Source organism: Odontesthes bonariensis, chromosome 6, assembly GCF_027942865.1.
Source record: "Odontesthes bonariensis isolate fOdoBon6 chromosome 6, fOdoBon6.hap1, whole genome shotgun sequence".
Lineage (NCBI taxonomy): Eukaryota > Metazoa > Chordata > Actinopteri > Atheriniformes > Atherinopsidae > Odontesthes > Odontesthes bonariensis.
In genome coordinates, this window is record NC_134511.1 from 16,710,213 (window position 1) to 16,734,008 (window position 23,796).

Sequence of the window (23,796 nt, forward strand, 5' to 3'; positions counted from 1 at the left end):
AAAAAATCTTTTTTTTTTTCAAAATTGAAATTATAAACCAAACTGATCTTTTTAATGCCCTATGACGCCCCTATGTGGATAATCTGAGCATCACACTTAGAAATTAAAATAAATAAATAACCATTTTATTTATTCCACTGGTTCGCCGGCATGGATGGTAGATGTTTGATCCATCGCGGCTTCCGTAGCGGGGAGGAGGAGAATAGATGACTGGTCCTTTGACGTGGAAGATTTCCGTACTGAGACTATGGAGGAGTAGCAACGTGTAGCACGAAGATATCCCGTCCTTACCTCGAGCCGAGACGGGTTTTAGCCCTGAGTTTCCGTCAGGTCTGGGTGCACCGGAGCCGACAGACACCGGTCTTTCATAGACTGAGCCCTCTCTGCTCCCTGGCTCCCTCCCTTCCGCTACAATCATGATAAAAGCCATTCTAATATTCAACAACCACGGGAAACCAAGGCTTTCTAAATTCTACGAGCATTATGTGAGTAACAAGGCAGTTCTAATCGAGGCTGTTATTTATATCCACCTTTTGAATGATTGATGGGCTCGGAGGAAAAAGTCAATCGGAAACGCAAACACTTTGAGTCATGTTTACATGTTCAGTCGGTGTCAGCGCTCGGGAAACACCAACGTAACACTTTTTTTTTCTGTGTGCTTGAATGAAAAGGGTGCCTGTAGTTTAGCGATGTGCTGCCACGCGCCGATCCAGAGGAGACTTGAGCGTGAACCTTTGCAAATATGAATAATTAAGCGAGCCTGTCCCATTCCGTGTCAGCCTGTGTGAACAGGGTGGTCGTGCCGCTATGTTCGGCTAGCATGTTGGGTCCAGCTGTAGTGAAGCGAGTTCACTGTTTGTGTCACATGACTTTAATGACCCCCTTGTGAGTATCTCGTGCTCAACCTTTCAACACCAGCGGTGCCATTAGCTTAGTGTCTGTAGTGCAGGGTGGTGTGGCGTACCTGCTCCAACTGCAGATAGCGAATGACAGCTTATGTAATATTCTTTCCGGCGGGGCAAGCTGCGCTGGCTTGTTCTTTGTAATTGGATTTGTATCTCATGCTGGATGTCTCTTGATTAATGTCGGTTCACAATGACAAAGTGCACAGGCAGCGTCCCAGCCAAGCATCTCGAATGAATTCTCTGGGATCTGAGCAGATCTGCTGATCAGTCCGTCGGTTTATTGCCAGTAAACGCTGAACATATGAGCCTGAAACTCGTGAATTGGTCTAAGCACCACCCCCGAAGCATTGAATTTTCCCGTAGTCTAATAAATGTTTAAAATTGCAAGTGAAAAACACGGAAAGAGGCTCCTCTGCTGCATCCTCCTACAAACTGTGCAACTGCTGGAAAACCAAAGTGGATGCTATCATTGAAACAAATACGGTTAATGCACTGCATGCGTGTTAAAACTCAGCCTCCGGACTCGATTGCAATGCAACAACTTTGGGGGTGTACTGTTTGCACATTTACAGCGGAGCATAAGCGAGGCCTTTCAACGGGGAAAAAAGACAAGTTTTTGGACAAGTGTGACGCACATTTTTCACTGTTTTCTGACACTGATCAAATACTTCTGAGAGAATTCAGCAGACTGATTTCTAATCTCTCATCTAATCTTAAATGGTCATATTGCATAAGCCTTTTCTAGAGACTGACATCTATTTGTTTGCTTTCAGGGGGATGAATGGAAATTGATTGGATTACAGAGAGGATATGTTCACACCATCTGTTATTTCAAGCCGAGGTGTAGACTTACAGGCTTGTAGGATATCATTTCACGTGTTGAGTTCTGTGATCTGTGAAAACCACCTTTAGCATTCAGTTGACTTAGTTCGTGGAATGTTTGTGGTAGGGCCAGCACAGATGATGTAAAAAAAAAAAAAGTGTTTGTGAGTTGAGCGGACGAGCTGAGGAGGTGTTGCACTGTTAGTTAGAGGCAGCCTGCTGGCTCAGGCATAAAGCCAAAGCATCTGGGTGACATGTAGGTGAGAATAAACTGAAATATACGCTCCCGGAAATTCTGACCACATAAAATTCACTTAACAACAGCCCAGGTAGACTTAATGGTTTGAACCCCGATAGGCCCAAATTCCCCAAACCAGAATGGATATTTTGGGTCTGGTAAGTATAAAAGACCATTTTCTCAGAGTTCAGAGTTTTTCTCCGAACTGGCTCCGTTCATCCGTTAACCCAAAACCAGCCAAATCTGGCAACCAAGGCTGTGGTTGAGCTGTCTCACTTGGGTTGAGTTTATTCACAGCTCTCGGCTCATCCTACGACATTTTGTAACTGTGAAGACGTTGCAGTTCTTCAGCCTCAGAAGGCTCAGATGCTGTTTTCACCCGTACTGGGTATCCGTCTTTTATTTCCATTTATTCCTATCATAGAAGATTGCTCGCGCTATTAGCTGATTTATCTTTAGTGTAATTCAGAAACGCACATAATGACGAGCATGCAGCCTATAACAACCTCTTCACTTTGAAGTTTCTTGCTGTATTGCTGTGTTTTGTCGCACACTGTAACTCAATTAGCAGATTATATAAGTATGTTTAAGAGTTTATTAATGCACATTATGTGTCAGCGATGATGCCCTCTCCTTTGAGGGTTTCATATTATTGCAGCTGCATTTGACTTAATTGTTATTCATGAATTAATTATTCATGGACCTCCCTCTGTTTATGTGTGGGAATACAGTGCACAATTACATTACCGTGTATTCTAAACAATTTATTCAATATTAATGTACTGCTGCTTGCAGATGATGAATAAGCAAGTGAATTTAAAAGCGTAGCCACTTCACTTCTGAAACAGCGTGTCGCGGCAGCCTGCACAGCATCGCACACCAACGTGGCATAGAAACGTGATTACTGCAGCTTCAGGTGGCAGTTGCACCAGAGTTCATTAAACCCTTGAATACCAGAAACCTTTTAATGAAAGTTCTGCCATTCTTTACTCCCACCTCTGTGCTCGCCTGTGTCGTTAAGCCGCGAATACTGTGCTGCCGGTCCCATGCTGCATGTCACATGACCAGTTTAGCCTTCCAGCCAGCTGCGCTCCGGTCACCCTCTTCTCTCCTTGGGCTCTGTGACGCGTTATGGACGCTGAGAGGACATTGACACCATTTGGTGATGCTGCCTCAGTATTAAAGATTTTGATTTGGTAACGTAGAAATGCAAAAGAAGACATATAAATCGTCAAATGCAGGAGACTTCAAACATTCCTAAAGATATTTGAGTTTTTTTTTAGGTTTTTAACAGAAACTTTGAATGTATTTAGACAAACTACGACAGAAGTCTGTCTTAGTTCAGGTTGAGCTAGAAATGTACTGCTTGTTGGCCTCTGGGTGCCATTAGGTGTTTGAATAAGACAGAGAGAATGTCTTGTGTAAGAAACCATGCGTGTTCATTCTGTATCAATACACCTATTCAAGAAATTAAAAACAGGGAGGCGGACTTGTTCATTTACCCGCCAGCTCAGTCTTCTGGCTCGCAGAGGTGAAATTGTGCACTGGGAGCAGATACGTACACAAACAGCATGTTGTTTTCTAGAACCTCATCGTTTCACAGCCTCCTTTTTCTCATTCTTCCTGCAGACTGAAGACACGGAACAACAGATCATCAGGGAAACCTTCCACTTGGTCTCAAAAAGAGATGAAAATGTCTGCAATTTCCTAGAAGGAGGAATGTAAGTGTTGAGATGCTAATGTTTGGCCGGGGCTGTTGGTGCATAAAGCCTGATTCTTACTCGGCGCAAACGCGCAACTGTTCTGGCTCGAGAACCATTAATGACGTCATCGAAAGCGCCAGCCCCTTCACAGTTCCTTCAGCTCATAAGCGCAGTTTGCGCCGAGTATGCGTCACATTTGCAGTTCTCTCCAGACCAGCGGGCGTCACTGTTGAGGAAACAAGCTGAAAAGCATACGAAGAAAGCATACACAATGCCACCTGTGGTGTCACGTCAGCAGAGGCTGGCACATCTGATGCGGAATGAATTTACTCTGGGTGTAGAACTGTATATGTATCTCAGAGCTAAGCGGCTGCGGCAAAAACAGAAGAGAAGGTGGAATGTTCGTCCTTTGCAACAAGACGAACTTTGTCAAACGTTGTCCCAGTGTAACTTCATAGACGTGTCGTACAGATGTTTGTAGAGGCGCACCCTCTCGGTCACCGCGGTCTCTGCAGTGTTCATTTTTTCTTTTTCTTGGTCAGCTGTTTCCGGTTGAGCGCGCGCAAAGTCAGAAAAAAAGTTGTGTGCGCGACCTTGCGCCGTGCGAGGATTTTCTAGCTTGCGACGGGGGGCGTGGCGGAATTTTGGGTCACGTGACCGTTTGCGCCATTTGCGACCAGCTAGTAAGAGCGAGGTTGCGCCGAGTAAGAATCAGCCTTTAGACTGCGTCTAAATGCTAAAGAAGCCTGATGTATGCTCCAGTAGATCATTTCCTCTGTTGAAACACGGCATGGATTCTTTTGACTCAATAAAGGAGTGCTCAGAGGGCTTTATGAATAAAGGAAATTGATAGTCGCTCTCATTTATCATTCATGAATAAGGAATTGGGTGTTGTTTTACACTCTGAAACTCCACTTCTCTCTCTTGGTCTTGCCCCCCCCCCCCTTTAAGACTCAATTTTGTCGGACTGAGCGGAATTAAAGCCGCTTCAAAAATACCATCAATATAAAACAGTGTAAAGGTACTTTGACATCAACTGGGCCGTCACATTAAAACAATTCTGTTTCACAAATCACTTTATCAACAGCTCCTTTTGAGTGAGTTGACAGGGAACAGTGGGGTTTGCAACATTTCCTTTGGTAACACAAACAAGGTCACTGATTTCTTATCAGTCGTATTAACCGACTTCATAAGCACTGCCCGCCATATCTTCTGATATTAGCATATCTCGTGTCCCATTATCTTTACACCCCTAACTGAAAAGATCCCGTGATTTCTCGCCCTTTGTTTTGACTGTGCCATAACATGTTTACTTCAAGCTGATTGCATCCGCTCAGGCTCAGGTTAGAGTTCAGTGTTCAGTGTTTCCAGATAAACCTTTAACTTCTTTGTGCCCATCGGCAACAGGATAATAAAACTTCCAGATTAACTTCTGGGAAAGTACCGCAGAAAGTATTTTTGATGTGTTGACGGTCCACGTTCTACAGCAGTCGCACGGTAATGCCTCTTTTCCTTTGTGTCTCAGGTTGATTGGAGGATCGGACTATAAGCTGATCTACCGACACTACGCCACGCTGTACTTTGTGTTTTGTGTCGACTCATCAGAGAGCGAGCTAGGAATTTTAGACCTAATCCAGGTAAAAGCCTAAAAAAAACTGTAGAGTATCGGCTTAAACGTTTGGCAGCGTGATTTTTAATGTTATCTTTTTAAAATTTGTTTTATTCCTTTTCAGGTATTTGTGGAAACGCTGGACAAATGCTTTGAGAATGTCTGTGAGCTTGACCTAATTTTCCATGTTGACAAGGTAGGAGATATTTTCACGTCTCAGAGATGTAACGTGTTTATAATACTGTTCGCTTGAACGAGACCTTTTTACGACATCACTGTAATATTTGTCCTTTGTCATTATTGCCTGATATTATAGCGTTGCCTTTATCTGATGACCTACCATGAGTTCAAAGATGTTGCGTAAGTGCTGGGACGTTTGTTACAAGCGAACCTCGTGAAAGCAATATAAATGCACCACATGTTTAAAACTGAGGTGATCGGTTCGTAGGTCTATTAGCTGATTAGAGAATGAGCAATCATTTGAAGAGCCTGCATTCATGTTCATTTGCAAGTTCATAACCTTAATTAGAGGAGCAACTAGACGTGGAATAATTGAACAGCCCCCCATGCACAAAAAAAGCTCAATGACTTACTGACAGCAAATTAATGGCAAAAAAAACACCTATTTGACCCCTTCGAGTCATTTTAAATCTAAATTAGTCCAATGTTCTTGATTTCAGCCTCCTAAATAGTCAAATTTGAAACATAACTCAATCAAATTTGAATTTTAGGGTGCTGCTTAAACAACCAATTTAACGATAGACCTGATAAACCCAAAACATTAAAAGCACCTACTTCGAGAGCACCACCTCTTGCTGCTAGAACAGCTCTTACCTCTTGGGGGCATGGACAGGGGGGCCTCTGGAGACATATTGTGGACCCAGAATGTTTGGATCTTGTGGATCTCTTAAGTCCTTTGTGGTTGCATGATGGGGCCTTTGGGTATCAGGCTCGTTCTTCTGCATCCTGCAGACGCTGCATTAGGACTTTGACCTTTATCTGTTCCTGAGAAGTTTTTGTGGTTTGGAAGGGTGCGTAGACCTTTCAGGGTTTTCCTCTTCAAAGGGTATTTCCCAGCATTCCTGGAGGCTGTGAATTGAATAATCATTTAGACTAAACACTGAGGTATTAGTCAATGAACTACACCGAAAACATACACTAAAGGAAGTCATCAGCAGTCACATGACTAACAGTTGTTTAGTATTTTATTGTAAGTGGTGATTTTTAACAAAACAAACCTCAGAATTGTTTCATTTGTTTAATTTCCACCAGCATGCAAACAACCGTAAATCCCCTGGATATTCCTGGCGTCTTCAAAGCCCGTCTACATCCTAATTTTGGTCTGTTGGACCACGTTTTGCTGCTTTTCCAGCTGCCATTTTGTTTTGGTTGAAATGTTTCTGTCTGACATCTCTAATCTCGTTATGCAGGCTTGTGTTGTGCAATGATAACTAAATAAGATCTTTGTTTTAACATGAATGTCAACAATTCTCGAACTCTGTTTGCTATGGTTGAAAAACTCACAAATCCTCCTAAACAGTCAAACCCAGACCTCCTTTCCACTGAGAAATGCAACGAATTTGACAACTTTTTTAGCCAAAAAATCAAAACAATTAGACAAAACATTCACGCAACACAGACCAACAAGAAAACTAATCTGTGTCTAAAACCTAGAAAAATAACTCTGACGTTATGTCACAATTTAATATTGTTAATTTAAAAATCCTAGAGGAAACAGTTCGGCATCTGAAATCAACAACTTGTTCTCTGGACATAATACCATCCGACTTTTTAAAAACTGTTTTTACCTCAGTAGAAAGTGATCTCCTACAAATGGTTAACAGCTCACTGGCATCAGGCATTTTTCCCAAGTCACTAAAGACAGCTGCCATTAAGCCACTCCTAAAGAAGAGAACTCTAGACGCCTCTATGATGAACAACTACAGACCTGTCTCTAATCTCTCTTTTATATCTAAGATTATTGAGAAAGTTGTATTTAACCAGCTCAACGACTTTCTGAATGAAAGTGGAAGTCTTGATAACTTTCAATCAGGCTTCAGACGTCATCACAGCACTGAAACAGCTCTGGTCAAAGTGTTAAACGACATTAGGTTGAATACTGATTCTGGTAATGTTTCAGTCCTGGTCCTGTTGGACCTCAGCGCTGTGTTTGATACTGTAGATCACAGAATCCTGTTGCACAGGCTGGAAAACTGGGTTGGACTTTCTGGAGCGGTTCTTAACTGGTTCAGGTCCTACTTAGAAGGCCAGAGTTATTTTGTTACAATTGGCAGCTATGAATCTGAGCGAGTGGCCATGACTTGTGGAGTCCCCCAGGGGTCAACTCTTGGACCTCTTCTGTTTAACTTGTATATGCTCCCTTTGGGTCAGATATTGCAGAACTTTAACATCAATTATCACAGTTATGCAGACGATACACAACTTTATGTGTCTCTGTCACCGGACGACTGCTGCCCAGCAGACGTACTGTGTCAGTGTCTGGAGGAAGTAAACACCTGGATGAGAGAGAATTTTCTACAATTAAATGAAGACAAAACTGAGATCATTCTGTTTGGTAGCAAAGAGAAGAGGGTCTGCATTGGTAAATATCTTGAGACTCGGAACCTTATAATCACTGACCAGGTTCGTAACCTCGGAGTGTTGATAGACTCAGATCTGACTTTCAGAAGCCACATCAAAGCTGTCACCAAGGCAGCTTTTTACCACCTCAGAAACATCAACAGAATTAAAGGTTTCCTCTCCCAAAAAGACCAGGAGAAACTCATCCATGCATTCATCTCCAGTAGACTCGATTACTGTAATGCTCTTTTAACTGGACTTCCCAAAAATAGCATTAAACATCTGCAGCTCATCCAGAATGCTGCTGCTGGAGTTTTAACCCGGACTAAAAGATCTGAACACATCACACCAGTTTTAATATCTTTACACTGGCTTCGAGTCAGTCACAGAATAGATTTTAAAAGCCTTTTAAAAGACATTTCTGTTCTCATGTGTCTATGCATGAAATATCTTTTAACTTATCTAGACTGTTGCCTGTTTTTAAATTCATTTAAATGATTTTATTTGTTTATTTACATATTCTTTTATGTATTTTTAATGCTTTTTGCACTCCCTGCTGCAATGCTTTTATTTTATGTAAAGCACTTTGAACTGTTTGTACATGAAATGTGCTATATAAATAAATATGATTTGATTTGATGAATATGTAGATTGCAGCTACTATGTTGTAGTATTGTATTTTATTTGGTAAATTAATGATATGGGTCATGTGACACCATGCAAGAGGGCGCTACCAACATGCTCATCTTCTCAGAGAGGTTATATTAACTGTAAATGTGGGACTGTTGAGTTGTCCTGTAGAGTTGTTGAACTTGATACAACGTGATTACATCTTGTTAGTGGGGGCAGAAAATCTATTGAAAAATACTGTAAATAAATCCGAAACCTCAAGGCTTCAGATGTTGGTTCACATGTTTTAAACATTTCCAGAATTTTGAATGAATTCAACTGTTTTCTTTTTCAGTCTTTGGAGGGGCACCTAAAAGCTTTGATATTACACACCACAGTCCACATACAGGCCTGACAGAACACGTATGTGGGTCTGAGTTATTGTATAATTAAGTTGCATTTCTGATGACCTTAATAAGTGGACATGTAGTGGTTTCTAAAGCTGATTATTATGGAAACAGTCACAGTGAGTAACAGGAGGAAACAGGAGCTCTGGTTAAGCAACAACCCAGATTTAGGCTGACAATTAGCCAACCTGGTTAGTTTCCCAGCCTTCTCAGTCTTCTGGTTGAATCAAACTTGTTTTGAAATGGATTTACTAAAAAAAAAGACAAGGCGACTAATCGAAGTGAGACTGACAGGTTTTGCTTTTATGGTTCGAGGAAATAGATTGAATGAATTCAATCAACTCTAAGCAGCAGACCGATGATGAACACAAACATGTTGCCATTTTGATTCCAACTGTTATCATGATGTGTAACAGGTGTTTAAAAAGGCCTGTTTATCAATGCCTTAGGGTTAGGGTTAGGACATTATGTTCAGACAATGATTCAGTGATTTGCATGCCATTTTTGTCAGGTCCACAATATTCTGGCAGAGATGGTGATGGGCGGGATGGTCCTGGAGACCAACATGAATGAAATCATCATACAGGTGGATGCCCAGAACAAGATGGAGAAGTCTGAGGTAAGCATGTCCCTGCCACTTCATTGTATGTATGACTGGATTCTGCCTCTGAAGTATTGTGTCCAGTATGCAGGCATGTGTGTATGCTGCACCCTGCATGCTACTCTCCAGTGACTTTGTGGACGCTCCCTACCTACTCTTGAGTGTTTGTGCTCTTTTTCGGCCTCTTTTCTCGCTGCTGCGCTGCTCTCAAAGCAGATCAAGACTCATCGCGTTCTCTACTGTGCACACGTGTTGTTAAAGTGATACTCCGGAGTAGATTCAACCTGGGGTCATTTGAACCGTGATATCCAGCCAAGTAGCCCACCCGCAGTTTTTTCGATATTGGCTGAACATCAGCTGAGTTACTTTGAAGCTCCCAGCTCCCTGAAGTGACGTCGACGCAGCTTTAGCTGCAGAGAAGCTATCAGGCTTGTGTTGATAATAATAAACTCCTGGACTATTTTCAAACTTCCAAATGCATCGTTTGGTGAGTACAGACCATATTTGTACTACTGTAGAAGTTTGGTGTCATGACATGTGATTTTAGTGTGGTAATTTTGGAGATACAGACCAGGATCCATTAACCCTTGTACGAAGCTATTCGGGATAACTCAGTAACTCGGCTGATCTTCAGCCAATATCGAAAAAACTGCGGTGGGCTACTTGGCTGGATATCACGGTTCAAATGACCCCAGGTTGAATCTACTCCGGAGTATCACTTTAAATGCAGAATTATTTCCATCACTTCTGCACACACCTAAGTGTACCATTGTCCAATGCACCCCCCAAAAATTTGTTACCATTAAATCTCCATATCATCTAAATTTGACAAAACCGCATCAGCTCATTTAAAAAATTTTTTTTTTTTAAAAAGGAGTATTTAAATTTCCGATTCTGTTATCGTTGGAATAACTGCTTTTCAGATGTGTCACATCTCCAAGCCAGTGTCCCTGCTGAGATATTTTCTCTATGCAAGCACATTGCTTTGTTTTCCATACAGCTTCTGCCGGCAGATGAACATTCATGTACTTACTGGAAAGTCTGAATCAGGCAGCCAGAGGCAATTTCAATGAGTCCTATTTATTTTTTATTTTTTTATGCTCTGTGTGAATTTTAGCATTCGATTGCCCTAAAGCTTAATTGCAATAATGATTTGGCTTTGTTTACAAATCACTGACAGGAAATTGCACTATTGTCTTAACACCAAGTCAGCGCTTTTGGAAATATCTAATGACAAACGCTGACGGTCAGAAATTTCATTGTATTCTCTTTGCTTAAACGATAAAGTGAAGGGCTACATTGACAGGTTTTTTTTTTTTAACTGGCTGATGGGTTGTGTGCTCTAACGTTAGAGATCTTAACAAAGACAAATTTTTGTTTTGGTAATATGAGCTGCATTCTGTGCTTTTAACCAGACAGACTTTTGCTGTTTGACATTATGTAAGCAGAGTTTTTTTTTTTTTACTGTTCTTCTGTCACTGGAGCTGCCCTGTCGCTTCCCTCTTGGACCTATCGTAGACCACAGTTTGTGTCTTCAAACTGCTGCCAATTGAAACCGACACTGTTCATTTATAGGACCGTGTCTGGCGTGCAAGGAACGAGCTGTCCCTCCCACCCCCAAAAACCAACAAAGGCTAAGCAGCATTGGTCTTATCTAACGACACTGAATCCTTTAATTTAGTGTCATTCTGTTTTTGCAATAAAGTTAATATCACTTTTGAGTCGACAGATGTGGTGTATGATGGGTCCTATCACTTTCTGTGGAGATGAACTGTAATTACTTTAATCTGCTTTAACATTCCTCATTCCTCTTTTTCCTGACCCTGTCCAGTTCTTTCCATTCTTCTTTCTCTTTACAGACGTTTATCTTTCAGTCTACCAGGCAGGACAGGTAGATACAGGTACTGCTAAATTTACAACCAAATACTGTAACCTTAACTTCAGTTTACTTCCCCTTTGAGTCTCTCCACATGGTCCTCCATGTAATAGTAACTAACATACAGTGGGAATCTTTCACGGCAGACCCAAAAATATTGCTGTTGAGCACAGAGCATTCACTCTGGCTATGCTGCGGGGGGATGGACAAAATACTGCTACCCAGTGCAATATTCTGCTAAATTTGTAGTTTTGTGTCAGAGGCGGCGATTAAACTTTCTAATAATTTTCTGGGTTGTAGTGGTGCCTTAAAGATATTTGTATCGTCAGGTGAAACAGTTGTATTGTTTTCCTTTCTTTTCAAACTCCAAGAGGTTTTTTATTTTCCCTGTTAGAAATCAAAAGACTGACATTTTGGAAATATGCTTACCATCATTTTTGTAGAGACTTAGTTTTTACTCCCCAGCTTTCTCACAGTGGTAGGCAAATTTACCTTCAGCCATTAACCGTGCAAAAGCCACGGATGTCACTCGGGGGGTTGTGCTCTACCATTTGGAAGTCTTGGCTTTTGAGTATTCGTTGTCACCATCTTGTTATTTGAATCAAGGCATTGGACGCAAGCCATAGCTCAAGAGCACTTAACACTCTATACACACACAATGGCTTGTCGGTCCAAAGATGGCTACATAAAAAGCATGTAGACATGCTCAAAGAATATGATGGGAAACCCTGTGACTAAGTCCAGAGGAAATCTTTCCTTGAGGTCATAAATCAAGTCTAATTTAGGGTTACCTTTTCACACACCTCGAAACAATCGGATTCCTATTTGCAACCTCAGTTGTTGCCCCAGACGACCATGAGGAAGAATGCTGTTTTAAGCTCAAGCATGGTTACATACACAGATCAGCCATAACAATTTGACCACTTGCCTATATGAAGTAGTCCCCCTTTTCCACCAAAACAAACCCTGACCTGTTGAGACATGGATATTCACTAGACCTCCAAATGCATGCTTTGGCAGATGGCACCAAGCTGCATTAGCATATTATTTCAATCCTGTAAGTTGCAAGGTGGAGCCTGCATGAATAGGACTCGTCTGTCCGACACATCCTACAGATGTTTGATTGGACTGAGATGTGGAGAATTTTGAGACGAAGTCAACACCTCCAACTCGTTGTGTTCCTCAAATGATCCATTTCTGCAATGCTACTGAGAGGCTTCTGCCATCAGGAAGTACCATTTCTATAAAGAATGGTAGGATCTTTCCATAATGCATCCTGGTGCCATGTCTTCCCCAGATAAGCGATGCACATGGACCCAGCCATTCACATGTTGTAAATGAAAATGTGATTTATCAGACTAGACCTCCTTCTTCCTTTGCTGTGGTCCATTTCTAATGCTCACGTCTCCATTGTGGTACACTGGTCAGCGTGGACATCTTTTAAGAGAATAATTTTTTTTAAACTTTAACTCCCAGTGCTCATAATCTTGTGGCTGATTGTTTTATATTGATCTTCCTTTTGAGTCTTGTTGAAAAAGTTGAGTAAGCATATTTCCCCACATCCTGAGCTTCACATTAGTTCAGTGGCATAGTAACATGATTCTTTAGCTCAGAGACAAGAGGACGCGTACTGCCTGAACCTGTTTAAAGGCTCTGACCTGGCTCATGCAGAAATCCCAACCACTGCTGTGCAGTTCACAGCTGGTGTTTCTATTTCTGTGTATTAGTAACACAGCATTTGGTTAAAAAGCCACTATAATGGCCTCCCACAGTGGGTCTCCAGAGGACCCACTGCGAGGGGAAACAAATATCTTAAGTTTGGTTCCTCAATACCGAGCCTGTGTGTTGACTCAGCATTCCTCTTGTTTACTGACACGGCGGTTCCTCCCATCTAACACCAGTGTCCTTGATTCCTGGCAGAGGAAGGAATCCCCCTTAGACAAACGATCCATTGAAACAACCTTGTGGAAAAGTGAAGGGGGTTATTCTACATGCCTGACATACTTTGTATCACTTTGTGATTTACAAGGGTTTTCATTTCAGTGTGTTCTTAGATAGGCTATGAACACAAGATATGGCTCTGTGTTTGAAGCTTTTAGGTTGCTTTTTGGGTCTGTCTGCTAAAGATTCGACTGGGGGCTCTAACTGCAGTGGTTCTCAAATGTCTACTCAGATTTAAGACTTAAGGCATCGGATCATTCACTGTCTACAGGTGTTCCAGAAAAGACATCCTGAACAGTCTTTTTAAAGATTGAATTTCTCTTGAACAGTTTCACATTGAGACTCACTGTGTTAGAGTGTAGTGCCTCCTCTGTCCCTGAGAGTAGATCTTTCATTGTAGTTTAGCAGCAGTAGGCTCATAGCCTTCTTATACCATCAGTATTTAATACATCCAGTGTGTACGTGGCACAATGTTCTTATTCCTCTATCCATAAACATGTATTTAGATAGAAAAATGGTAGCTGAAATCTTGTGTAGACTCTCCAGCAGTAATTCGACCCACTAGAGGTACAGTATCGCCTGTATTATTATGGCTAAAGCTTTGATGCACACATTTTTAATCATTCCTATCTATTCAAGCATCTTTTCCGTCTTCATATCCAATTCCATTTTTCTGCTTTACCTAATTCTCTGCTCGCATTTTTACCCTTATTGGTCCTCAAGAGTCTGGTGGGTTCACTTTCCAAGCAATGCTGCCTTTTGTCCATCTGATAAATGTCCAGGACTGCTTAATACATCAGAATTAGTGAATGAATAGTCTAGTACAGTATGTCCTCACAGTTGACCTTCAATTGGCTCTGGTTGTGATGTTCATCATTCTAGAAACGAATAATGCATGCGCATACGAAGCTGTAAAGGCATCTGAATGTACATTTGCACATGTCGTTTGTCTCAGTGCTTTTGCATTTTGTCAGCGGTTGACTGTTTGTCGTCCAGTTCTCTGTTTAGCACCGTGTGTGTATGTGTGTGTGTGTCCCGTGTTCACCGTTCAGTGTCCTCAAGTGTGCGGCATGTTTTATGCTTCACTGGCCTGTATCTTATCAACCCTCCTTGTGTGTGTGTGTGTGTGTGTTGTGTGTGTGTGTGTTTGTGTTTGTACAGGCCGGTATTGCAGGAGCACCTGCTCGTGCCGTATCAGCTGTAAAGAACATGAACCTCCCGGAAATGCCCAGAAACATCAACATTGGTGACATCAGCATAAAAGTGCCAAATTTACCCTCCTTCAAATAGTGGCAGTGAGATCCTGAAGCTGCGATGTCACTCAATGTTTACCGTGATGCAACCTGTTTACCAAAACCTGAAATTACTAACTTTTATGAAAACTCTGCATCTTGAAGGTACTGTGTGATCAGACACTCCATGTTCTGGTGTTCTATCTTTTGTTTTCCTGTTAAAGAATGGTTTAGGTGTTTGTTTTTTTTCTTTTTTTTTTTTTTTTTTTGAAGGACAAAATTAAGTATTTATTTATCAGTGGTACATTCCTTCTGCCTCACTGGAGGCAAGCTTGTGACATTCAGCTCCTCCGTTACAGATCTGTGTCGGTTTGTAACTGAAATGATTTCACTAAGTAAGTGTTTACTCAAATGAAAAGGCATGGCCGGTAGTGACATTTTGGGATAGTTTTACTAGTTTGGTTATTCCAAACAGGAGGAATCAGTCAAGGGAGAAAAGGAAATGAAACCATTTCAATTCCTCAGTTGGAACAGGTCTGCCTCAGTGTTAAGTTATAGAATGCCTAATATTATTATTGTATTGCACTGCAGATACTGTGCTGTTTGATCGAGATATGGATATATATATATATATATATATATATATATATATATATACATGCTGAAATTACTTTTTTTCTTTTATTTGTATGCAGAATATTTTAAAATATTTTTCATGTCTTATCAAATATTTCTCTTCATTTTCATCTGTGCATGATTTTTTTTCTCTTCTTTTCCAACAATAAAAACACTCAAAAACTCAATTTTTGTCTTTTGATTATTCAATTTTCACTACTGTGTTTTTAGCATCTATTAAATACACAGAAAGGGCCATTTAGTGCCACTTTCCCTGGATTTCCACCACAGTTTCCATGGTCTTGTTTTATATCCCATGTGGCAGCCTTGGCAGGTAGATCAAGACAATGTAAGTAATTTGCACCACTTTCTAAAATGGTCATTTTCGATGCGTTTATATCATAAAGTTGTGGCCATTGGTTGGACATTCTTTTCATGGATCCATTTCAAGATTTCAAATGTGTAAGAAAGCATCAGATATCAATCTGATGAAATATAAGAAAGTAAAGAAAATGAACTTCCTCACCAAATCCTGCTGAGAACTTTCAGACCCTTTTCAAAATTAGACTTGGAGATGGGGAAGTTAAAATGCACCTCTAAAAGAATTATGATCATGAACATGAACGTGAACATGAAAAGCTGACAGACTTTGTGGGCAGAAGAGTGATTGCCAGTATAAGAAAATTACAATTTGTCTAAATTTGTCAATGAATATTTCTGAAAGACCAAAAAGGACACGTAAATGTGTTATTTTTATCTTAAAGCTGAGACGGTAACAATCAAATAATTAAGCAATAAAATAAAATTGTATTACTGAAAGAAATGGTTAAAAAAAAAAAAAGTACAAGTAAGTTGCTTATTAATTCTGTATGCTTCCAACAGAAAGTCAAAATTCCCTTTTCTTTAGTTAAATATTCAGTTTTAGGGTTAGATAATATTTTGGATTAACTGAGTGGACTGAATGTATTCAACAAGTGAATTAATACTGAAGATTACGATACACTGACACTAATAATCGGGCATTCAGAACATGTATTTTTTGTGTTGAATACTTTTTTATTTAATTTTGAAAGAATTAGAACTCACAGGTCATGTTTTGATCATGCAAATGTGTTTATTTTATTAATATATTGTATTGATTTGTTTTCTTACTGTGCAAATGAACCTTTCAGTGACATTTACTGCTGCAAGATAATTAAAGATATTAAAAATAAAGTCTAATATGACGCAGGGTTGGGAAGGCTCAGCCGCTTAATTGAAAATATTAAGCTTTGCATGGACATTTTCTAATAATATCTTCATTGTTAATGAATGTCCAGTCTCGTTTCAAATACACTCTTCTATCCTTCCACAATGCAACAAGATGCAGGACAGTGTCGTGTTTTGAAACGTAGGGGACATTTATCTGTACAGATTAATTTGATGATGATTATGTTACAGTATGCAGTACATGGTCAGAAGTGCTTTTGCGCATCTGTTCCAACAGCTCAGCGTTTGTCCAACGCGCATTCCGTAGTGACTGATGCACTTTATGAGTCGCTCTGCGCAATTTCTGCGCAAAGTATATATATATTTTTTGTGCGGTCAGAGATATAGCAAGAGAAAATAACCTCATTATTTGTTTTTGTCGCTGTTGCGGCTGAAAGTTTTTCCATCCTTTCCGTCCGCTCCTGCAAACTGCGCAGCCTCAACTGTCACGTGATCCGCCTCGTGACAACAGGAAGGAAGAGTGACAACAGTTTTCAGGATGCTGCTGCTGCTACACTAACACATTTTCTCTCTTCATTTGCAAAAAGAAAAACACCACGATGACTTCTATCATAAAAGAAACACAAAGGTGGGTCCGTTTCATTCATTTCAAAGAGTCGATTCTGGCAGACACTGACGTTAAGCTACCTGTAGCAGAGTAATTTAGCACATGATAGACATAGCAAAATTGTTACTGGTGCTCTGTCTACATTAGTTTAAAAAAAAAACTTTGAGTCCGACCACTTTCTTGTTTTTGCTACTACTCCTCCCAACAGACTTCTTCTTTGCTAACGTTTACATGCTTCGTGGCCGACTCAAGTGGATGTAATGATGTAGTCCACTTGTGCACTGTTTTTTTTGTTTTATTTTACATTTTTTCTTGTTAGTTAACAAGCAATCACAAGTGAAATAAACATAAAGTTCAATTTGAAGTTCGTTGTTCTCAAATGACTATGGAGAGCAGTGCTGTCACTGGCTTTACTGTAAAAGTTGTATTCTTTCTAACCACTTTCAACATGGTTCAGAACACACAAATATGACTTATCATCGCATTTGAACAGTTAATGAAATAGTGGCATATTCACACTTGTGTATTACTGACACGGTCTCTGAGACTTTGCTATAGTTAGTGTGTTTGTGTGTGCGCAATAGTCTTTTACTCACTTTATCTGTCTAATTTCTGATTGTTATTCACTCTTTACACCCCGTGAAACCTGCAGGCTTGGTTACAGAACAATACCTCACTTCTTAATATTTGTGATGTTATACGTGTTTTTGTCAGTGTGCAGAAGTGCCTTTGAAATGAACTGACAGCCAGAGAGAGATATATTGTATGTACAACATAAACTTGATCTGTAAATTTTCTCTTATCTTAGTTGTCACAAGATAATCTACATCACTCTCATCAATACTTGTGATTTTTCTTTCCGAACAGCATTAAAGAAGCAGTGACCTTCATCAACGCGATTGACGTGAACAAGTTCTCCAGGCTGATCTCCCGCATCATACAAAAGTTTCATCTAAAGGTACAAAGTCTGAACAGTGTAATCTGAGCCAAAACCAGGCTTTAGCAACAAAGCATATATTTTTTTTTGCTTTCAGAGCTAAAAGTAGCAATTCAGAGCTATTTGTACTATCTTTAACATCTATACTATTTTAACTCTCTAACTATTTGTATCCGTATGCAACCTGTATTGATCACATCTAAATCAGAATTATTTCTTACCCTCCAACACCACTTTAAAAGGTTTTAAAGCTGAATATGCATTTTCTCTAAAGCAGTGATATTAATTTTTTTTTTCACTTTAACACAGTGAATATTCTTTCTTTGCAGGGGGAGCAAACATTCAGTGAAGAAGAAGAACAAAAGCTCCAGGCTGCTCTCTCACTGGATAAACATGCTCTCAATTTAGTCCTGGAAACAGCAGCTTTTATATTGGAGCAGGTGGGTGTCCAGCATCCTTAGTGACATTATTAGAGATATTAAATGTCATTACTATTAATAGATATTGTGATATTAGACAAGAAAGAAGGATAAGATAGCTAAAAGAAGTAACAGGATGACTTTAATCCACTTAAAACTGGTGTTTCAATGTAAATGGAGAGATTTCTGTCCATTTTTAAGATTGAAACAGAAATACTGTTACTGCGCAGGCACTCCAAGGCAGCATGTTGTTACAGTGGCACATGTCATACATTTTTCTGATTTTCTTCATATAAAGTAACGTCGGGTGAAAGTACGCTCTCTGCTTAAGAACAGATGTTAAAAAATCTCACCTCAAGAGATGATGTTTTTATTAGAGATTGAAAAGTAAAGCGTCTGTAGCCCTCTGATAACGTAATGAGCCTGTTTCTCCAGCTGGGGTCACTATTCTATTGTGAATAACTTTATGAAGCTGCGTTGTGCAGCGTTTGATTTCACTGCTTGTATTGACACGGTGAGCGTAATGGTGAAATATATATGTATATGTATATATAACCTCCCATCTTCTTATCGCCTCTCACCTCGTCCAGGCAGTATATCATAACATAAAGCCAGCCTCTCTGCAGCAGCAGCTAGAGGTGATACATCTCAATCCAGAAAAAGCTGAGCTGTTCTCTCAAACCTGGGCCACTGCTGGACCTGAGCTGGTGGAGAAGCTGAAGCGTAACATCTTTGCCTCTAAGAAGGTGAGCCTAATAAACAGTAAAAGTTTAATAGCCACATGATGCCTGAACTTATGAAAAAAAAAACATCGGACTGACCACATTAGGACAGACCTGCTTCTGGGTGAATTCTTTCAAGCTGTACAAATGAGTCTTTTAAAACTTACACAAGCTGCAGCATATATTTTTAAGCTTTTTTTTTTCTGTCTGTGACTTGATGAAAGAGTTACACTTCAAACGGCATTCCTTTCACAGAAAAGATCTAACAGAGAGTACGTAAACAGCATATACACATTGCTGCTGGAGCCCGGGCTGCTGTCAGACATTCAGACGTCTCACCTTCCTGTTTCTCGCAAGTTGTTTTTCCCTCCCCTGTGAGTTTGTAAAGTGGAAAATGGTGACAGGCAGCCATTAGCTCTCAAGAGGCCTTCTGTCACTGCTTTGATTGTGAACAAAAAATCTACCTATGTAATAGCTACAGTATGTAACTAGCGTGTGTGTTTTTTTAAATTCGTTTTCTCTTTATTAATGAGAGTTTGTGTTTGGTAATCTCTAAGGCTGTGAGCGACATATTCTTCAAGGCTTGGCCATCTTTTTAAATCATAAATATGCTATTTGGTTGCCATTCAAGAATTTTTGTAAATCCACTTCTTGCCACCATCTTATTTCTTCCTCATATTCACTGACTATTGTAGGCCAAGCTCATGATCCAATGACGTTATATGATTAATTGATTTGCTGGCCAGCAGAATATTTTTGGCAACTACAATCTCCAAATTAAAAAAAAAGGAAAAAAAGGGGAAACAAGCAAGGATTCTTAAATCTACTTTGACTTTCACTGAATTGCAGGCAGTGTGATCCCAAGATATTTCAAGATTTTTCTCATCGATTTGTTAATACTCATCCAATTTTGTTGGGGCGATAAAGCTTTTACAACTTTCGAATGCTACCATTTCTTTCTCACGAGACTTGTTCTGGCTCTGAGGATTCCAAGAAATTAGGCTTTTCAGGTGTTACTCTGTCCCATTCTTCCTGTAAGCACGTCTCATGGTGTGAACAGTGCACACAGTGTTAAATTTCTCCTCCCATTTTTTTGTTGGGGACACGTCAGGACTGCAGGTTGGTCCGTACACGTGTTCTTTCTTGGCCGTGCTTTTGTCGTGTGTGAATCTTAAAGGCAGCATGTTTTGTTCTAAAACTCAAATGAACTTTTCTGCATTAATGCTGCCACCATAGAAACGCACGTAACCTGTTCTCAGAGCACTTATGGCACCGTATACTATCACAGAGCCTGACTTTTGGATTTTTTGTAGCCAACAGTCTGCATGGTCCTCTTCTTCTTCAGTCTACAGCACATGGTGTCCATTTTTTCCAAAGCAGGCCTTTAATATTAGTTGGTCTGACCACGGTACCTGTTTGGTCAGAAGCTTCTAAGCCCATAGAGGTAGATAACACCTACAGCGGGTGAAATAAGTATTGAACACGTCACCATTTTTCTCAGTAAATATATTTCTAGAGGTGCTATTGACATGAAATTTTCACCAGATGTCGGTAACAACCCAAGTAATCCATACATACAAAGAAATCAAACCATAGATTAAGTTATGTGTAATAATGTGGAATGGCACAGGGAAAAAGTATTGAACACATGAAGAAAAGGAGTTGCAAAAAGGCATGGAAAGCCAAGAAACCAGCTGAAATCTCCCAGTAATTAGAAAGCAATCCTGCCCCTTGTCAGTGCAAATTATTATCAGCTGGTTCAGTCCCAAATGATAAAAAAGGTGTATAAAAAGGTGTCTCTGGTATCACACAAGAAACATCTCATGATGGGTAAAAGTAAAGAGCTCTCTCAAGACCTTCGCGACCTGGAATTAGCAGGTACAATTAGCAGGTACAATTGTTTCAAAGAAAACAATAAGTAATGCACTCAACCGCAATGGCCTGTATGCACGCTCATCACGCAAGACTCCATTGCTGAAGAAAAAGTATGTTGAAGCTCGTTTAAAGTTTGCTGCACAACATTTAGACAAGCCTGTGAAATACTGGGAGAATATAGTCTGGTCAGATGAGACCAAAATTGAACTCTTTGGATGCCATAATACACATCATGTTTGGAGGTTAAATGGCACTGCACATCACCCCAAAAACACCATACCAACAGTGACGTTTGGAGGTGGGAACATCATGGCGTGGGGCTGTTTTTCAGCATATGGTACTGGCAAACTTCAAATAATTGAAGGAAGGATGAATGGAAAAATGTACAGAGACATTCTTGATAAAAATCTGCTGCCATCTACCAGGATGATGAAGATGAAACGTGGGTGGACATTTCAGCAAGACAATGACCCCAAACACACAGCCAAGGAAACTCTCAATTGGTTTCAGAGAAAGAAAATAAAGCTGCTAGGCTGGCCCAGCCAATCACCTGACTTGAATCCAATAGAAAATCTATGGAAAGAACTAAAGATCAGAGTTCATAGAAGATTTGAAGACTGTTTGTGTGGAAGAATGGGCCAAAATCACACCTGAGCAATGCATGCGACTAGTTTCTCCATACAGGAGGCGTCTTGAAGCTGTCATTGCCAACAAAGGCTTTTGTACAAAGTATTAAATAAATTTCAGTAAGCGTGTTCAATACTTTTTTCCTGTGTCATTTCACTTTATTACAAATAACTTCATTTCTGGACATCTATGGTTTGATTTCTTTGTATGTATGGATTACTTGGGTTGTTACCGACATCTGGTGAAAATTTCATGTCAATAGCACCTCTAGAAATATATTTACTGAGAAAAATGGTGACGTGTTCAATACTTAATTCACCCGCTGGTTTCATACTGCTATTTTTTGCACATTAATGCTTTTAACTGTATTGAATGTGCTTGAAAATAAGTTTCTCTCGGTAATTTCTTGCTCGTGTGGTTCCGATAAATGATCCATCCGAGGGATCAAAGATCACAAATGTCCCGCTAAGGCTTTCACCCTTACCCTTTACACACTGAAATTCATCCAGATTCCTTGACTCTTCCAATGATACTATGTACTAAAGAGGAAGAAATCTTTTTTTTAACATTTCAATGATTTTTCTCACACATCTATTCAGAAACTAGAGATTCTCTGCCGAACGACTCAGTCTTTCATGGATATTGCTTTCGAACCAAATCATGTTTACAGTTTTAAGTCACATTTTACATACTGTGTGTATATATTTTGCCCTCATTACAACCCCTAAATTGCCCTGTAATTTGTCTTAATATTCAAACGCATCTTATGTGTTTATTTCAGCGAGTTTAATAGATTCTTATACCTTACGTAATGGAGTTGTGGCGTCCCTCGTATGAATGATGTGGCTGAGCCTTTCAATACCTCACACCTGTCCTTCGATGATGTGGAAGCATCCAAGACCAATAATTCACACACGGTTTATTATTATGGCCTCTGCCAGCATCGTAAAACACTTAACTGCCCTGCCTTGACTCAGTGCTGCTAATCTGTCGCACTGCTACAGCTGACTGAGGAGGCATCTCTCAGTAAATCAGTCAGGCAGGTGAGGAGTTGGAGAGGTCAGCGCGAGGAGACACTAGAAGGCTTCATTAAAACTTTAGCATCACATTTTTCACATTTGGGTTTGTTGGAAAAAAAAAGAAAGTTTGGATGATAGAATAATAATCCTGCAGCTTAGAAGCATTTAATGTAAGATTAAGTATGGTCGTGCATGACTGTGATATTATAGCACATTGTAGAAATAACATTGGCTGTAGGGCTGTCTGGACTGTACATAGTTATTGACTCATTTTAGATAATGAAATTAGATTTTTTTTTTAAATTGCTCTGCAGTCAAATCTAAAAAAAAAAGACGTGTAATTCAGAAACATTTGTTTTTAGATAAACCAAAAACCTCAAAAAAATCTCGATCAGTCATCTCTGTCTAATTGCTCATTAACATGTTGAAAGAGAATTCATCTTTAGTAGTTTTGATAGAGGTTTCATTTATTTTTTTTAATTTCTTAGCATGACTCAAGCTTATCAAATAAATTGATTGGCTGTTTTTTTTCTTTCTCTTTCTTTTCTTACTTATTAAACTCATAGATTTCAGACCGTTATTATGACGTGACGATGTCACCGTGGCAGTTTTGTTCCTGTTTGCATTTTCATTTAGAATAACCATTTAAGAATAAGATATTCATGAAGTCGAGAACAAAAGTGCTTGTTTGACATTAAACGTGAAAGTAACATTATTTGTAAGTAAGCAAGGAGAAAAACTTTGGTGAAATGGTTACAACACAATGACGTGAGATGGCTAATGAAGAATCAATATTTGCATAAACACACTAAGCATGTTAACATGACATTAGAGAAAGACAAATTATTGTGCGAGACTGACCAAAATTGAATTTTTGAAATGCATACAGATGCATGTTTGTCCGACCCAATTGTACGAAAATAAGCAATGGAAACTGGACAAACACTCTCAGATAATGCAGTTGGGGATCGAACACACTCCAAAGTGTAAGTGTGTGCTAACACAGCCGAAGTCACTTATTTTGTTTTTCCTTTTTTCATGACATAATATGTCAGAAATTGTGATAGAAAATGGACCCAATAAGACTACGTGTCAATTCACGGCCATTTAAAGCATTTCCAGACTGTCGCTCTGCTCTAATAAAATCTTAATGTTGTAACAGTAGCATCATCTGACAAAATTAGACAACATCTATGCAGTGAATTCGGCTGTACTTACCGGTATTGCTCTCTCACAGAGAAAG

The 23,796-nt window shown here is 39.8% G+C and overlaps 2 protein-coding genes across 3 annotated transcripts in view; both read left to right on the forward strand.

The window, feature by feature from the left end:
- Positions 1-202: 202 nt before the first annotated feature.
- Positions 203-15,326, forward strand: ap3s1 (adaptor related protein complex 3 subunit sigma 1). Of its 2 annotated transcripts, XM_075467650.1 has the most exons (7): positions 203-485; positions 3,595-3,686; positions 5,194-5,305; positions 5,402-5,473; positions 9,385-9,492; positions 11,334-11,375; positions 14,453-14,538. In XM_075467650.1, the coding sequence occupies exons 1-6, from the start codon at positions 417-419 to the stop codon at positions 11,367-11,369; spliced, it is 489 nt and encodes a 162-aa protein (XP_075323765.1). In that variant the 5' UTR covers positions 203-416; the 3' UTR covers positions 11,370-11,375; positions 14,453-14,538. The 2 variants fall into 2 exon arrangements, with proteins under 2 accessions (XP_075323765.1, XP_075323764.1); XM_075467649.1 differs by lacking the exon at positions 11,334-11,375 and having other exon boundaries at positions 206-485; positions 14,453-15,326.
- A 1,520-nt stretch (positions 15,327-16,846) lies between these two features.
- The window catches only part of commd10 (COMM domain containing 10), a 66,446-nt gene continuing 59,496 nt past the window's right edge, over positions 16,847-23,796 (forward strand). Inside the window, exons 1-4 of the mRNA XM_075468999.1 lie at positions 16,847-16,975; positions 17,822-17,912; positions 18,221-18,331; positions 18,901-19,056. Of these exons, the coding sequence (XP_075325114.1) occupies positions 16,947-16,975; positions 17,822-17,912; positions 18,221-18,331; positions 18,901-19,056 (387 nt within the window). The 5' untranslated portion in view covers positions 16,847-16,946. The remainder of the gene's footprint in view (positions 16,976-17,821; positions 17,913-18,220; positions 18,332-18,900; positions 19,057-23,796) is intronic.